This window comes from Eulemur rufifrons, chromosome 21 (assembly GCF_041146395.1).
Source record: "Eulemur rufifrons isolate Redbay chromosome 21, OSU_ERuf_1, whole genome shotgun sequence".
In the NCBI taxonomy this organism is placed as follows: domain Eukaryota; kingdom Metazoa; phylum Chordata; class Mammalia; order Primates; family Lemuridae; genus Eulemur; species Eulemur rufifrons.
The window spans coordinates 14,821,623-14,839,575 of NC_091003.1; the positions used below are offsets into that span (position 1 = coordinate 14,821,623).

Here is a 17,953-nt window from a genome sequence, read left to right on the forward strand (position 1 = left end):
GTCTTGGCCCCTCGGGAGCCGGCCAGCTACAGCTCACGGGCCAAATCCGGCCCACTGCCTGCCTTTGTAAATAAAGTTTTATTGAAACACAGCTACCCTCATTCATTTATGTATTGCCTATGGCTGCTTTCACCCTACGCTGGCAAAGTTGACTACTTGTGACCAAGGACCTGCAGGCCCACAAGGTTGAAAATATTAATATATTTGTTGCCTGGCTCTTTATAGGAAAAGTTTGCCCACTCATGGTCTAGCTCTTCGAGCCACTAGCTTGCCTCCTTTGTCCAGCTATCTGCCTTCCCTCCACGGTGAATGTTGCACACGCCACGATAGCTTAGGTCGTAACTCACACCAGGTTTACAATCCACATGTGTTGCAAGTTGACTGATACGACCGCAGACTAGCAGATTTTTTCTTCCCTGGTGGGAGGTTAAGCTCCTTGAGAGCTGGGACCGGAGTATTGTTCTTTGTCGTCCACTCCCCCCTGGCCCCAGCGCTATGCACTTGGTCGGCACTTGGCCTCGAGGGTCTTGTTGCTGACTTGACTCTGCTTCCCTTCTTGTCCCTGATTCCCTTCTTGTCCCTGATTCCTCAGGCCCTCCCAGTGAGGCCATGTGGGCCTTGGGAGACAAGATCGCCTCCACCATCGTGGCCCAGACGCTGCAGGTCCCAACTCTGCCCTGGAGCGGAAGCGGTAAGGGACACCGAGCTTCACCTTGGGGGAACTTCTCAGCCCCATCTTGGTCACATGAGCTGTTGGGGTGACAGAAGTATGCTTTTAAAAATTCTTTTGTTGAAAAATTTAAATCATTAAAGAAGTAGTGGCCGGGCGCCGTGGCTCACGCCTGTAATCCTAGCACTCTGGGAGGCCGAGGCGGGTGGATCGCTCGAGGTCAGGAGTTCGAGACCAGCCTGAGCAAGAGTGAGACCCCGTCTCTACTAAAAATAGAAAGAAATTATATGGACAACTAAAATATATATATACAAAAAATTAGCCGGGCATGGTGGTGCATGCCTGTAGTCCCAGCTACTCGGGAGGCTGAGGCAGGAGGATCGCTTGAGCCCAGGAGTTTGAGGTTGCTGTGAGCTAGGCTGAAGCCACGGCACTCACTCTAGCTCGGGCAACAGAGTGAGACTCTGTCTCAAAAAAAAAAAAAAAAAAAAAAAAAAAGAAGTAGTGTTCAATACCAGCCTGAGCAAGAGTGAGACCCCGTCTCTACTAAAAATAGAAAGAAATTAGCTGGACAACTAAAAATACATAGAAAAAATTAGCCGGGCATGGTGGCTCATGCCTGTAGTCCCAGCTACTTGGGAGGCTGAGGCAGGAGGATCGCTTGAGCCCAGGAGTGGGAGGTTCCTGTGAGTGAGGCTGATGCCATGGCACTCTAGCCTGGGCAACAGAGCGAGATTCTGTCTCAAAAAAAAAAGAAGTGGTACACGTTTCTTGTAGATAACTTAGAAAATATGAGAAGTACAAAAAAAGAAATAGAAATCATCTGTAATCTTATGACCTAGTATTGAACATTTATTAAATTCTAGGTGTCTACCTTTCCAACCTTTTTTTAAGGCATATCCTTTAAAAAAAAAAAGAGAGAGATCTTATATTTCCTACTTTGTGACTTTTTTTCACTAGTGAGTATCTTTCTATGTCAATAAATATACTTTACACTATTTAAAATCCCTGCATAGGATTATGTTGTATGGATGTACCATCATTTACTTAACCTTCTTCTACAGTTGTATGATTTAGGTTGTTTCCAGTTTAACTTTTTCTAATTTAAAAAAAGATTCAAAGGAATGAGGCTTTGATAATCTTATAGCTAAATCTATATGTGCATTTTAATCAATTTCTTAGGATAAATTCCAAGAAGGGGAATTTCTAGGACAAATTAAAAAATAAACAGGAAAACAAGAGTTTCCTATTAAATTTGATGTTTTGCTCCAGAGGTTGAATTTTAAATTTGGAATGGAAAATTTGTTTGTTTGTTTGTCTTCATTTGTTAAATCTTCTCGTGGTTTTAGATACTATTGATTCACATATAAATGACTCCCTAGGGTAGAAATGGGGATTTTTTGGATTCAAGTTAATATGCTTGTTCTTGGTAGACTCAGTCTGAATTTCTTAAGCTTGATTTCCTGGTCAGGGGTGAGTCCGTCCTTGAGACAATGAAAAGCCACTGTGGGAAGCTGAAGGGACGTGTCTGTGTCGCATCGGTCCAGAGTCCCAGGTCTAGAGCCGCTTCATGGGGAGCGGCCCTGGGGTTTCTGAGTTGCGAGCGTCTCCGGCATCCTCAGGAGGAATCAACTTTCTTTGCGACTCTCCAGGTCTGACGGTGGCGTGGACAGATGACGATTTGCAGCAGGGGAAAATAATCAGTGTCCCGGAAGACGTTTACGCACAGGGTTGTGTGAAAGACGTAGACGAGGGCTTGGAGGTAAACGCGGGGTCCTCCGGGCCAGGGCGCCGGAGCCAGAACCACCCCCTCGCCCTGGGAGGGACCGGCAACTGTCTGGCCTCTAAAGAGGTCTGCTTGTCCTTTGCACCCAGGCGGCGGAGAAAATTGGTTTTCCCTTGATGATCAAAGCGTCCGAAGGCGGCGGAGGGAAGGGAATCCGGAAGGCTGAGAGCGCGGAGGACTTCCCGATGCTTTTCAGACAGGTGCGCGGTCCTTGCCTTGTGTTTTCCCGCATGTCTTGGGGAAGGAATGGCTTCCTCGACTTCTTGGCCACCAGATCGTGTCTATCAGCATTGTTCGGTGACAATCAAGAAGATATTTGCAGGAGCTGGATTTATGGACGTGGGGCATCTGGAAGCAAACTCATACATTTTTTTACTTACAAAAGCCATGGTTTTGTGTTCCTCTTTTTACCATTTCCTTAGATGTTCAATTCTGTGCATCAGTGTCTCTGTACATAATTTCAGAGATACACGGTCATGGTCGCTGTTGGTGACTACGTTGGCCTATGGAGGGCTGGGATGTTTTGTAAATTTTAGTAGTCTTGGCATTTTTAACATTTCTAGAGGATCAACTTCAATTGTAGGAACTAATTGCATATTTACTTATTTGTAACTTGTTTTCCTTTTTTAAAACATTACTCCTGTTTTGAGCAATGTTAAAAAAAAAGTATGCTGACAATCTTGCCATTCTTAAACCTAACCATCTTAATATTTCTAAGTTTTCCTCTAGACCGTCTCCATGTCCAGATTTTAAAGATATATTCAGTCTACACAAAATTTTGCTTTACGTTAAAAAAAATTCTAAATTGTAGATCACGAACATTGTGACTGTGTTGTTCCAGCCATCAGAATTATTTTGATGATGGTGCCGTATTTCATAGGTGGCTGTACCCTTATTATTGAAACCTTTCCTTTTTTGTTAAATGTTTAGCTTGTTTCCATTTTCATTATTATGAATAATGGTACAATAATACCAAAGTATAATATGGTATTTAGTACTATAAGTAATACCTAGCTTTTTTTTTCTTCCTCTGAATTATTTTCCTGGATAAAGACCTGGGGAGAAGGACTTAATTAAATAGCATGCATTTTATATGCATTTAACGAATATATATCAGTAAATTGTTTTCTACAAAAGTTTTACTAATAATATGGCTCTCGGCAATATGTGAACATTGTATAAAGAAGCAGTTTCACTACCATGGTGTCTTTGTTGGGGTGTACAGGTTTTCTGGGGGGATTTTGTGGAATGAATTTATGTTAACAGGAAAGTTGCAGCCCTCGTTCAGAGAGGTCCTGTCTATCCTCCACCCGGTTTTCCTTGCTACTAATATTTTCCGTATAATTACACCACGTTTGTTCAAAGTAATAGATCGACGTGGGTACATTTCTGTTAAGTAAACTCGAGACTCGATTTGGATTTCTCCAGTTTTCCCACTAATGTCCTTGTCCAGTGGCAGGATCCAGTCCTGGATCCCACATTGCCTTAGGGGTCTTTTTGATTTTAAAGCTTTCTTCTTCTTAAAAAGTAGATTTTATTTATTCGAGCAGTATCAGGTTCACAGCAAAACAGAGCAGAAATGACAGAGAGTCCCCCATTCCCTGTGCCCCCACGCACACACAGCCCCCCGAAGCTTTTTCCTTTTCCATGCTTGAGCGCGCTGTGAAAATATTCTTAATGTAGAAAGTCAAGCTAGTGATGTGTTAAAAAAGGAAAAGGCCCTGTTCACCGTCACCTCCCAACCACTTCTGCTTTCTTTGATGTAACCACAGTTAGCAGCTGGGTCTCTTCTAGAACCTTCCCTGTCTATACTTTGACATAGACATTCATACAGTTGTTCTATTATTTTTCATCTAAGTGGGATCATCCTATGTTAGTGCAAATTGCTTTTTTAAAACTTATTTGTCTTAGAAACCATTGCAAGTGTGCACTTCTTACATTGTCTTTAAGACTCTCTAGGTGACATACGTAGAAAGCAGTGCCTTTCGGCCCTTGGAACGGTGGAATAAGTTCGTCCTTAGGTCCCCCTGTGCAGAGCTAGCTGAGAAAGTGCAAGAGGTAGGAGAAAAAGAAAACTGCAGAGTAGTGTGTTTTGGTCCCATATTTGTTCAAAGAAACTTTCTCTGTATGTGTTGCTATATGTGTAGAAGAAAACCGGTTTGTAGGCCAAACTTTCAGCAGTGCATTATCTTTAGGGGATGGGATTGGGGAGAAATTTCATAGTTTTCACAATGTTTGACTTATAAAAATCTGAGAACATAATGTCTTTGAGACAGCAGAAGTAAAAAACCAGTGGAATCCTAGAAGAGTCTCCTAACCGCATCACTGCTATTGTTTTTTGCACTCTTCTGGTAACTTCCAGAAGCTTCTAGAGCTGGTTTCCCTATGAAGAATGAGCCGGTCTCCTTCCCCCTGCAGGTGCAGAGTGAGATCCCGGGCTCGCCGGTCTTCCTCATGAAGCTGGCCCAGCACGCCCGTCACCTGGAGGTCCAGATCCTCGCCGACCAGTACGGGAACGCCGTGTCTCTGTTCGGGCGAGACTGCTCCATCCAGCGGCGGCATCAGAAGATCATTGAGGAGGCGCCGGCCACCATCGCCCCGCTGGCCGTATTCGAGTTCATGGAGCAGGTGTGCTTTGTGGCGCCTGGGGGACAGCGGCAGGGAGAGCCGTCTCAGCTCGGAGTCAGCAAACGCTTTCCATAGTGTGCATGGTCAGCGTGGCTAGAGGGTGGGGTGCGTGCCCAGGAAGAGGAGGAGGGCCCGTCCTGGAGATGATTTCGGCGTCATACAGGTTTATTTGGTTAGCTAATCTATGAGGTCCCCAAATATTTCACGCAACACAGGTGCTCCGTCTGCATTTGGTGGGTTAATGAATAGTCACCACTTACACTGACCCGCGGAGACCACTGCAAACCCCGGGGCCCCCCGTGTCTTTGCAGTGTGCCGTGCGCCTGGCCAAGACCGTGGGCTACGTGAGCGCGGGGACGGTCGAATACCTCTACAGCCAGGACGGCAGCTTCCACTTCCTGGAGCTGAATCCTCGCCTGCAGGTGGAGCATCCCTGCACGGAAATGATCGCTGACGTCAACCTGCCGGCCGCACAGCTGCAGGTCAGATAACTCCAAGCCCTGGTGGGGATGGGAGGGGGGCCTGTCCTGCTCCCTGGGTTTGGGGGGCACCTTCCTGCCCACCTCTTGGCTTGCCGTTCCTGGGCAGTGACTGCTGTGATGTGTGAGTAGCGTGGGGCACCATGAAAACCGAGAACCTTCCATGAAGTGGTTTGTCACCTTTGGCCATAGAGCCATTGTACAAGCTATGGGCCTTCTCCTGGGCAAATATATTTTATACAGTATCAGATCTTCATGGACCCCTGAGACCTTCGTAGACCTGGAGACGTGTTTCTTAACCTTTTTTTCATTTTTGCTGCCCCACCCAGGACTGTTTTAAGACACTTTTTATCCTAATCCCTCCCCTGGGATATTTTAATATCACAGATATACCATATATCTGTTTGCATAGTGTAGCTATATCTGTGCTTTATACAGAAAAAGAGTAAGATTTTTTTTTTCATTCTCAAAAACAAATATTTGTCCCCTTGGGGACAATATGACCCCTGGGAAGAACACGTGACCCAGAGTTATGAACTCTTCGGTTAATGAGAACTCTGAAATTTTTTTATTAATATTTCCTTCCTTCCTTTCTTTCTTTCTTTCTTTCTTCCTCCCTCTGTCCCATCATCCCTTCCTCTTTTCCTTCCTTCAGAAGTTTTCTTTCTAAAAACTAAAAAAAAATTTGTTTTAGTTTGAAAAATTTCAGAAAAGTTGCGAGAATAATACAATTAACACCCATATACCGTGCATGGAGATCTACCAATTGTTACATTTGCGCGCTCTCTCTCTCTCTCTCTCTCTCTCCAGTTATATAATTTTTATTTTTTGGCTCAAAAAAAATTTGCAAGATGGTTTGACTGAACCCTTGCGACATGTGGCCTCTGTTGGACACTGCAGTTTGGGGGCCTCCTAAGAACAAGGGTGTTCTGGTACAACGCCCCAGTATAATTACGACACTCTGGACAGAGAGCATTGACACCGCATGTGTACCTCATATATACCATCCGCATTAAACATTTTCCCAGTTGTGCCAGTAATGTCCCTTTATGGCTGTTTTTTGTTTTCTTAAATCCAGGCAGGCTCCAACCCAGAATCACACATTCCATGTCATCGTCGTGTCTCTTTAATCTGGGACAGGTCCCCCGTCCTGTTTAGCTCATTCTTTTTTTTTTTTTTTTTTTTTTGAGACAGAGTCTCACTCTGTTGCCCAGGCTAGAGTGAGTGCCGTGGCGTCAGCCTAGCTCACAGCAACCTCAAACTCCTGGGCTCAAGCGATCCTCCTGTCTCAGCCTCCCGAGTAGCTGGGACTACAGGCATGCGCCACCATGCCCGGCTAATTTTTTCTATATATATTTTTAGCTGTCCATATAATTTCTTTCTATTTTTAGTAGAGATGGGGTCTCGCTCTTGCTCAGGCTGGTCTCGAACTCCTGAGCTCAAACGATCCTCCCACCTCGGCCTCCCAGAGTGCTAGGATTACAGGCGTGAGCCACCGCGCCCGGCCGTGTTTAGCTCATTCTTGACATTGGCATTTTTGTAGAGTTCAGACAGAATGTCCCTCACTTTGCATGTCTGATCTTTATTTTTTCCTGATTAGATTCACAATAAACATTTTGGCAGAATATTACACAGGTGATGTGACGTCCTTAGTATGTCCCATCGGGAGGCACCGAATGCTAAAGTTGGTGACTTGGTTAAGCCGGTGTCCATAATTGTCTGTTTTTTACCCAGTCTTCATGTCCAGCTTCCCCTGCATGTGGCCTTTACAAACCTTTAACCCTGCAGCTGACGCTGTTCCTTCTCACCTCCTATAGCGCTGAAAGTCTAGAACTGTTACTTGACGCAAACGTTTTCTTGTTGTGTGATGTTGTTTCATGAATGTTGCTGCTTTTCCCAACCACGCTTTTTTTTCTTTTAAGAGACAGGGTCTTGCTGTGTTGTCCAGGCTGGAGTGCACTGGCATGATCACAGCTCACTGCAGCCTCAAACTCCTGGGCTCAAGCGATCCTCCTGCCTCAGCCTCCCAAACAGCTGGGACTACAGGCACACACCACAGTGCCCGGCTAATTTTTAAAAATGTTTTGTGGAGAGAGGGTCTTGCTATGTTGTCCAGGCTGGTCTTGAACTCCTGGCCTCAAGTGATCCTCCCACTTCAGCCTCCCAAAGTGTTGGGATTACAGGTGTCAGCCACCACGCCCAGCCCCCAGCCACACTGTTTGCTCTGCGGTGGCAGGTTCCCACCTTGTTGCTTTTTCTTCTTTGCCTCTCCTGCCGTGGTGGAGCCCGTGTTGTATACCTGGTGCTCAGTATATCCGAAATCATTGACCGAACCCCGTCCTGTGTCATGTCTCTTACTGTGTATCTCCCACTGACAGTCTGTGGGGTGGATTTCTTGCTTTTAGATCGCCATGGGGGTGCCACTGCACCGGCTGAAGGACATCCGGCTTCTGTACGGAGAGTCGCCGTGGGCGGTGACGCCCATTTCTTTCGAGACCCCTTCAAATCCGCCCCTTGCCCGAGGCCACGTCATTGCGGCCAGAATCACCAGCGAAAACCCGGATGAGGCAAGTCGTGGGGGCCCCTGTGTTTGCCCATCTCAACTCTCCCAGCGTGGGGCAGACCCTGGATGTTACCCTTAGAGGAGACACCCGCTGTCCAGGTGGCCTCTCAGTTTACAAATGGGGAAACTGAGGTGCGGGATGGGACATGTCATGGTTTATGGGATTTGGGGATTTATTGCATTACTGGATTACTGAGACACTTGCTGCATCTCAGTGCTCACTTACGTGACATCGCTGACGTGGGACATTGTTACCCCACATTATAGCCGGAGAGGTTGGGGTCACTTGCCTCCCGCCTCCCACCTGGGACCTGTTGGGGCCGTCACTGAGCCCAGTTGGGCTCCAAAGTCCATGCTCTGTCTTGGGGACGGGCAGTCATGTGTAGTCCTTGGGCTTCTGGCCCCATGTGTTTTGTGTTTTTTTGAGACAGAGTCTTGTTCTGTCACCTGGGCTAGAGTGCTGTGGCATTATCACAGCTCCCTGCAACCTCAAACTCCTGGGCTTAAGTGATCCTCCTGCCTCAGTCTCCCAAGTAGCTGGGACTACAGACACATGCCACCATGCCTGGCTAATTTTTCTATTATTTTCTACAGACAGGGTCTCACTTTTGCTCAGGCTGGTCTCGAACTCCTGACCTCAAGCGATCCTCCTGCCTCGGCCTCCCAAAGTGCTAGGATTACAGGAGTGAGCCACTGTGCCCAGTCCCCATGTGCTTTTTGCGACAACAGAAACAAAGTCTGGCCCAGCCCATTATGGGGAGTGCCTTTGTGACTTGGTCTTACTCAAGTCTTAAAACAGGAACCACCTGGCCTCTACTGCAGCTGACACACATACTGACCCTTGAGAGTCACAGGACTCGTTAATTTCCTGCAACTTACTTGTTTCATTATTGCCTTCGGGAAACTTGGGGCAAGAGACGTTACCCCTCCCCTGTTCGTTAAATAATTTTAATCTGTGGTAGCTATTCCATCCGTTTGGGGTTCTTGGCTGCGAATAAAGCACTGACTCTGGACAAGCAAAATGGGAATTTTCTGGAGGGATGATGGCTTGTTCCCGGGTGTCTGGGAGGGCGGAGAACCAGGTTCAGAGACAGCCCAGGCACCTGGACCACTTCATCTGTTCTTCATACACCTCTCCAAAAACTAATACGCTCCAGCACTTAATTCAAGAAAACTAATCCCAGTGAGAGGGTCCATGTCCACTCACTCTTAACAAAACAGTGCTCAGGAGGGATGGGACATCCCCCCAGAGGGGATCAGGTGTGTGTTAGCAGCCGTGGGGTCCCACCTGGGGGAACCCTGGGTCCTGTGGGAATTGTCATCCTCCAGAGTTGGAAATCTAACCACTCTTCACTGTTATTTAAACTTCTTATTTTCGAAAACATCAAGTGTATAAAATCAGAATGTCCCTTCATCCAGCTCCAAGTCATCGGCGTGCACCCTTGTTATACCTGCACCGCCTCCCCTGTCCCAGCTCAGTTGTTCTTTTCTACAGTTTTTTTAAAAATAAAAATTACAGGCCTTGAGGTATTCAGGTGGGTACACCCGTGACTAGCTCCATCCACACCTGTAACGGGAGAGATCAATGTTTTATTGATCACGCTGAGCTCTTGGTTGTGGTTGGCATTCTTGGGTTTTCGCAGGCCTGAATTCTGGTGAAAATACATCTGGAGTAATGATTTCTTCCATTTCGCTTTTTCCGTCTGGGCTCCAGGGGTTTAAGCCGAGCTCCGGGACGGTCCAGGAACTAAATTTCCGCAGCAACAAGAACGTGTGGGGTTACTTCAGCGTGGCTGCCGCCGGAGGCTTGCACGAGTTCGCCGATTCCCAGTTTGGGCACTGCTTCTCCTGGGGAGAGAACCGGGAAGAGGCCATTTCGTCAGTATCTCCCTCCCTCCCTCCGTTATTCCTTCCTTCCTTCCCTCCTCTCCTCCCTTCTGTCCTTCCCCTGTGGTTTCAGATGCATTGGTCTTTTAGGAGACCCAGACAGGGCAGATCCTATTTTAAATACTGTGTGCTTGAAGTTCAAGGTCAAAGTCTGCCCTTTTCCTTTACTGGAGATCCACAAAGTAAAATGAACTCACCAAGGTCTTTTGGTCTTGAGCTTATAAGAGTTCTAACTTGAAGGAGATACAAAGATTGTTGAAGGTGGTACCAGACGTTTAAAAGGTTCTCAATACCATAGTTGACCAAAGAAAAAGAAAAAAAAAGAGAAAGGGAAACTTCTTTAAATTTAAACCTCACACATAGCTCCTAGTTGGCTGTATTTCATGCCCGAGACTAAATTTCTTAGCGGGTGTGTCCTGCTGTGAACCGCTCACCACCCTGAAGGCTGTGACAGCAGCCCCTTGTCCCCAGTTCAGCACACTTGGCTGCAGAGTTCTGCAGAGGTGAGAAACCCGCACTGACAAAGAGCCTCCCCAATTTTGACGCACCACGTCTGACATTGTCCTGCTGCGACGCGGGTGCAGAAGGGTAGAACACCACTTCACTTTGTAATTCTGCATCCTCGTGTGGGTGGATCGCTGCCCTTCAGAATGAAAAATCCCAGAGGCCTTGTGGACGTCATCATTTAGAAAGCATTAAAATCTGACCCAGGACACTTAGCCAAGAAGTAAATTAAATTTGGCGGTTTTGATGACGAGGCTTTCTTTGCCAGCCTAGGGTAAGTCATTTTAATCGTGCTCAGTGAAAAGTTGAGATCCTTGGAGCTCATGGGAGGTTGCAGCACATAAGGTTTAACAGGATAGGGAGGAGACAGGTGAGCTGGCCCGGCCCTCTTGGAATGAAATGACCTGTGGCTCATCCCATGCTGTGATGCGGCAGCTTCAGCAGAATGCAGAGCAAGAAATTCCAGCTTTTCTCATCGCTGTCACTCAGAGTCCGACAGGGGGATCAACTGTCCTGGTGTTCCCGGGACTTCTCGGTGCTAGAGCTGGGAATGCCCTGGGCAAACGGGAATGAGTCGGTCCCCTGGCGTCTGGTGGCTCAGCTCTGATCCAGCTTCCAGCTCCACAGCTGACTTTCTGTAGCCTGTCGACACCTTCGTGTGACCTCTCTGGGTCCCCATTTTCTCACCCTCACAATGGGGTCATGATGCCCCTTGCCCATGCCCGCCGGTGGCACGCAGACACTCGTAACAGTGCAAGGTCTCTCTCCCAGGGCGAGGAGCGTTCAGACACCTCGCCTGTCTTTGGTTGGTTCCTCCCCGAACACTCTCACTGGGAGTCCACAGGGAGAGGAGGTTTAGCTCGTTGAACCGGTGCTCTTTGAGGTCGGAGGCTGTGTTTAGGGGAGGAAGCCATGGTGCCCGCCAGGCCCCCAAGCCGGGTGGCAGTGTCACCCATCTGTAGGTGTACCCTGTGCACACTGGGCAGAGCAGCTGTGGGGACCCTGAGAGGGCGGCACCAGCTCTGGGGACAGCAGATTTGAGTAGGTCAAGGGAGAGACAGAGGCAGAGTGACTGGTTCTCTATTAAAATGAACTATTATGGTTAATAATCATAATAATGGCAATACATCATGTTAACATTTATTGATCGATGACTCTGTGCTGTGTAAGGATTGTCTCATTGTAATCCTCAAACAGCCTCATGAAGTCAGGGTTATTGCCCCATTTTCTAGATGAGGAAACTGAGGCCCGGAGCAGTTAAGTCACTTGCCCAGGATGACCGAGCTAGTAAGTGGAGGCGAGGAGATTGACACCCTGGCTGTCTGACGCGGGGCCCTCTCTTACCTGCCGAGATTTCCTGGTGCTCTGAGAACCGCGTCCTGAGAGCGATCGCAGGAGCCCTGTCAATGCAGGTACTAATTTGGAAAACAATCCGTGTGCCTTTCCCCTCAAGGAACATGGTGGTGGCTTTGAAGGAACTGTCCATCCGGGGCGACTTCAGGACCACGGTGGAATATCTCATTAACCTCCTGGAGACCGAGAGCTTCCAGAACAATGACATTGACACTGGGTGGTTGGACCACCTCATCGCCGAAAAAGTGCAGGTAGAGGGAGCCGCCCGTGTCTCCCCTCGGGGGGCCGAGACCCCCAGGTCCCCGCGGATACTGAAGCACAGAGTCTTCCCTAGGCCGAGAAGCCGGATATCATGCTCGGGGTCGTGTGCGGGGCCTTGAACGTGGCCGACGGGATATTCAGGACATGCATGACGGATTTCTTACACTCTCTGGAGAGGTAAGGCCCGCGGCGGCTCTTTCCCCCTCGGGTGCTACGTGTCAGTGGCGTAGAAGGCAGGACACGCTTTATCTGGGTGGCAGGGCAGTCACCAGCCCGGGATCCTTAAATCCTGCAGGTCGTCGGGCTCCTTGGGGCGAGCTATGCCCCACACACACCCTTTGATCAGACTTAGTTCTTTTAGCGCCGTCTGGGTTGTGGGTGCGCAGGAAAGGCAGAGAGCTGGGTCATTTTTTTACATCCAGGGGATGGCTGCAGAGTCTCGGACCCTCCCAAGGCTGACCGCGGCTCTGTCTTCTTTCTCAGGGGCCAGGTCCTCCCAGCAGATTCGCTGCTGAACATCGTGGATGTGGAGTTGATTTACGGAGGCGTCAAGTACATCCTCAAGGTGAGCGCCCTGCGCTCCTGCTCGGACGTGTCCCGCACGATGGAGGCTTGAGGGAACCGCCCCTGGGGTGGATTTTTCTCATGCTTGGGTCTGAGCCTTCAAGTTCCTTGGGACTCCCCATGGAGTTGGTGACCTTGAACCCTAAACACTTTGGGTTTCACACCATGTGTCTGTGTGTGTGTGTCTGTCTTCACATTGTCTTCCTTCTAGGAAGGAAGATACCAGCCACGTTGGATTTAGTGCCCTAATCCAGTATAATTTCCTCTTTTTTTTTTTTTTTAAGAGATAGGGTCTCACTATGTTGTCCAGGCTGGTACAAAAAATATAGTTTTATGGCCTTGGGATTATCACAGCATAAAGTTTCTTGTATCATTAGCAAGTTTTCTTTAGCATGAGTTTAGTGTCCACAGCACTGTCTGCCAGAGCTTTTGGCAGTGGTGGAAATGTCCCCTGTCCCCTCTGTCCAGTATGGTGCTTGCCTATGCCTACTGAGCACTTGAATTGTGGCAGGTGTGACTGAGGAACTGGGTTTTATGTTTTATTTAATGTGGGTTAATTTTATTATTATTTTTTTTTTTTTGAGACAGAGTCTGACTCTGTTGCCCAGGCTAGAGTGAGTGCCGTGGCGTCAGCTTAGCTCACAGCAACCTCAAACTCCTGGGCTCAAGCGATCCTCCTGTCTCAGCCTCCCGAGTAGCTGGGACTACAGGCATGCACCACCATGCCCGGCTAATTTTTTCTATATATATTTTTAGCTGTCCATATAATTTCTTTCTATTTTTAGTAGAGATGGGGTCTCGCTCTTGCTCAGGCTGGTATCGAACTCCTGAGCTCAAACGATCCGCCCACCTCGGCCTCCCAGAGTGCTAGGATTACAGGCGTGAGCCACCGCGCCCGGCCAAATGTGGGTTAATTTTAATTCAAATAGCCACGTGTGGTTAGGCAGGCGTCACTGTATCGGACAGCACTGGTCTGGAGTATTCTGTTGCAAGGTTGTTGCATTGCTAGTTTCATTCTAATTTTTATTGTTATCACAAATAATGTTACAGTAAATATTTCTGTGTTTCTTGCTAGCTTTTGTCACAAAATATGTGTTTTGTAGGTGGGGCCACACACAATGTGCTGAGAGCCGGATGGGGGCGGCACTCCGGCTGGATCCAAATGTGGAGCCTGGGCCAGGGCCCGGCCACATGCCTCTGTCGTGTGTCCCAAATCTGTCCTGTGCACCTGGGCAGAGCTGGGTCTGAGGAGCAGAGCCCTGGCCCAGGTTCAGGCATCTTACCCATTTGGGCTGTTGTCACAAAATACCTCGGCTTATAAAGAACCGAGTGTATTTCTCGTAATTCTAGAGGCTGGGAAGTTCGAGTTCAAGACACTGGCGGATTTGGTGTCTGAAGAGGGCCTGTTTTCTGTCCCGTTGAAGGCTGTCTTTTCACTGTGCCCTTACGTTTTGGAAGGGCTCCCCGCTCCTGACCTGATCACCTCCAAAAGGCCTCACTTTTCTAATGCCATCACCTTTGGGGTTAGGATTTCCACGTGTCGTTTGGGGTTGGGAACAGACATAAACATTCAGTCCATTGCACCAGGCTCCTAATGGAGTCTGCAGGGCTGCTTCTCCCGGACTGAGAGCCCATCTCCCTGCCGCCGAGCGTGGTGATGCCGGGAGACAGGAATCAGAAGGAAGCCCCGGCCCCAGAGGGCATGCAGTTGGCAGGAGATGGCTGGACGGGGACTTGGTCTCTGCCAGCAGCCGTCAGCCCACCCAGGGGGCGGGCCTTCTCCGGCCTTCTCCGGCCCCATCAGCTGCTGCTGCTCCTGGGGGCAATGAGGGCTGAGGCCGGGAGATGTTGTCAGAGGGACCAAACAGTGCTCTGGGAGCTTGTCCTGAACCCAGGCGGTGACGTGAGGCCTGTCCCTGCAGGTGGCCCGGCAGTCTCTGACCATGTTTGTGCTCATCATGAACGGCTGCCACATCGAGATCGACGCCCACCGGCTGAACGACGGCGGGCTGCTGCTGTCCTACAACGGGAACAGCTACACCACCTACATGAAAGAGGAGGTTGACAGGTGCGTGGGTGCGCCGGGTCCTGCCACGGGCTGGGCGCGCACAGCTCTCTCTGGCGTGGGAGTCGAAAACACAGAGCCGGCCTGTGTGCAGGTCCGAGGGTCTTAGACGAGGTACCCTGGTAAATTCTGGGAGTACGTGGAGAGGTTAATTTCTTGGTTAGAGTTCTATGCAACTGGCAGGCATGTAGGGAAGGCTCCCGGGAGGCCCTTTTGTAGCAGCCCTGGAGGATTCAGAGCTGAGCCGGAGCTCCTTGGCCTGGGAGGTGTGTCTTTTGGTACCTGCTGCCCCCTGAATCTGAGCTGTGCACTCTCCACGCATCCGTGTGGATGGGTCCAGCCAGTTAGTGCAGCAGTTGTTTTTGGAGCTGCTCGTACCAGGTGCTGAGCTAGGTGTTGAGATAGCACCGTGGTCACAATTCGTGGAGCTTCGAGCCCAGTGGGAAAGATAACACCCTACACAAGCAGACAGAGGCAGGAAAGGCTACCGTGCACCTTATGGTGAGCACCCAGGATGCTCTGGGTGCTTTAGCACGTGGGTGCATGAGATGGGGCCCAACAATGCTCCTTCTCCAGCGTTCTGAGCACACCGAGGTCACACGTAATGAAACGTGCACAGAGCCCGGCCAGGGAGAGTAAAAGGCGAGAGGATTCCAGAGGCCCCGTGCCTGAAAAAGCTCCACTTAGTGTTTTGCAAGAAGACAGACTAGGTTCATGCAAGAGCAATGTTTTATTATCTCTCTTTTAACCCGAGTTCTATCTGCCAAGAATATCCAAGATTATTATAGGCTCCGCTCTCCCCCGTTCAGTTGTAAGGTGAAGACTTGGAGTCAGCAAATGTTTATTGAATCCTGTTTATTGATCGCTGTCTCGGGGCCGGGGCCGGTTGCAAATATATCAGTAAAAGGAATTAGCTTTCCGCCAAAACAGGGTCATATCATGCCCTTGTGCTCACCCAGCTCACTCCCAGTATCTGGGATACCTGTCAAACGCCACCACTTGGGAATGTAGAGTCCCTGAAACAGCACAGAGGGTGACAGTCCTGGCTGCCTTTAGGAAAGGGGAAATACTGTCAGAGGCCTTGCTGGAGCTGGCAGGGTTGATGGTCCTCATCGACCCCTACCCTGCACCTCCTCTCTCCCAGCTACCGGATTACCATCGGCAACAAGACGTGTGTGTTTGAGAAGGAGAACGATCCCACGGTCCTGAGATCCCCCTCGGCTGGGAAGCTGCTGCAGTACACGGTGGAGGATGGGGGCCACGTCGAGGCCGGGAGCAGCTACGCAGAGATGGAGGTGACCATGGAGTCAGCCCCGGGGAGTGGGTCTGTCACCGGCCTGCCCTGAACCCCTGCTGTCCTGGCCTTGTCTGTGTTCGAGCAAAAAGGCCTCACCTTGGCCACTGTCTGCAAATTCCTAAGAAAGCCAGTCTGTGGAGCTCAGCCCCAATCCCCTCCCGTATTCAAAGAGAAAACCTCAAAAAACACACACCTCCCCAGGAATGAGTAAGAACCGATTAATGGTAGTGATGGCGTCGATTAAAAGGTGTTTAGCCAACCCTTGCAAAGCGCTTACCACGTGGCAGGCTGTGATCCCCGTTTTATGAAAGAACCTGGCCCAGGCAGGCTAAGAAACTCAGTCGAGGTGGTAGAAAACCAGGATTCAAACCCACACCCCGTTCTGTGCTGCCAAGGAAAACAGTAACAACAATGGCAATGAATAATAGTAGCCCATGCGTCTCAACCTCCTGCCACATGCCAGGTTCTTCATCTCATTTAATCTTATAGAAGCCCTAAGAGGTGAAACTGTCATTATTCCCCATTTTGCAATTCGGCAAACTGAGGCTCAAGGAGGGGAGGGCACTTTCTGGCGATCACAGAGGGAATGAGAAGGATCCTGGCATTCCAGCCAGGCCTGGCCGGCATCGGGGGCCCAAGCTGTGACCTGCCAGGCAAGAGGCAGCACAGTCCTGACGGCCTGCAGCTGGCATCACGGTGACAAAATTCCTGCCATACGTGTATCCAGACACTCAGAGAGGCAAATGCAAGGGCCCAGTGAGTGTGCTGTGAGCATGTTCTCCACTGCATGAAACGACCCCCGGAGGGGTTTTCTTGGCGTCTTTAAAGAAAAGAGCCCTTCACAAAATGCTTGATTTGGAGAGCACATTTTAGGAACATGTGTATTAGTCACCCTAAGTAATAAGATTTATTTGCATTTCTAAGAGATAGGCCTTCCTTTGGAAATAAACATCAGTTTCCATATCTGTAAAATGGGTACAATAAACGCCTACTCCCCTGGCTGGCTTTGCAGAGATAATTCTTGAACAGTACGGTGCCCGGTACACAGCAGGCTTCTAGTAAATGCTAGTTTTCTCTATTCTCCCTGCTGGAACACTGCCCGGGGACTCACTCTGTTTAAATGACTCAGTCTCTGCTCCAGCATCACTAGTTCTGGGTGGCTCTGAGTTGTCACACACGCAGGCCAGTCCTGGTGGGCTCTGTCTTATTTATTCTTTCTGCAAAACAGGTGATGAAGATGATCATGACCCTGAACGTGCAGGAAAGCGGCCGGGTGAAGTACGTCAAGCGTCCGGGGGTTGTGCTGGAAGCCGGCTGCGTAGTGGCCAGGCTGGAGCTCGATGACCCTTCTAAAGTGCACCCGGTATGTGACACCACAGCCCAGCTGCTCTGGCTGGCGCAGGTGTGCTCACGGCATCCACCTGCTCAGTTAGACAGGTGGAGGGGCCAGGGCTGTAGGGGCCAAGGCTGAAAAATCACTGCCATGTGGCAGATTAATTGGAGAAAAAGACGTATCAATTAATTTTAACCATGCACACGATTTTGTTAGCGTGATAGAAGAACGAAGGCAGGACATCAAAGATGGTCGTTTCTGAAAGTATTAATTTCTGTGGGAGATGAGAAGGGAAACAAAGAGAAGTATTAATAACTGTGAACCACTTTCAACCACCGGCTGGATGGGTGGGTGCAGTGGAACCGGGGAGGGGTCCTTCTTGCAGCTGCCACCGAGAGTGGCCGGGGCCCTGCGGTGCACAGGACTCCTCCCATGTCTAATCCCGAAGATCTAACCGTGAAGAACATTGGGGTGACTGTCCCCACGGCAGAGCTCCTGGTTCCAGACACTGATGCGGGTACCTGGGAGCTTGTGAATGAGTCAGAGTCTGGGGTCGGTGGGGC

The 17,953-nt window shown here is 49.4% G+C and overlaps 1 protein-coding gene across 1 annotated transcript in view; it reads left to right on the forward strand.

Annotated features, from left to right (window-relative positions):
• ACACB (acetyl-CoA carboxylase beta) overlaps positions 1–17,953 on the forward strand; it is a 99,873-nt gene that overhangs the window by 33,185 nt on the left and 48,735 nt on the right. The window contains exons 7-19 of the mRNA XM_069497550.1: positions 593–691; positions 2,323–2,432; positions 2,546–2,656; positions 4,875–5,084; positions 5,396–5,566; positions 7,969–8,130; positions 9,841–10,004; positions 11,971–12,121; positions 12,205–12,308; positions 12,615–12,696; positions 14,618–14,763; positions 15,905–16,055; positions 17,286–17,420. Of these exons, the coding sequence (XP_069353651.1) occupies positions 593–691; positions 2,323–2,432; positions 2,546–2,656; positions 4,875–5,084; positions 5,396–5,566; positions 7,969–8,130; positions 9,841–10,004; positions 11,971–12,121; positions 12,205–12,308; positions 12,615–12,696; positions 14,618–14,763; positions 15,905–16,055; positions 17,286–17,420 (1,796 nt within the window). The remainder of the gene's footprint in view (positions 1–592; positions 692–2,322; positions 2,433–2,545; positions 2,657–4,874; positions 5,085–5,395; positions 5,567–7,968; positions 8,131–9,840; positions 10,005–11,970; positions 12,122–12,204; positions 12,309–12,614; positions 12,697–14,617; positions 14,764–15,904; positions 16,056–17,285; positions 17,421–17,953) is intronic.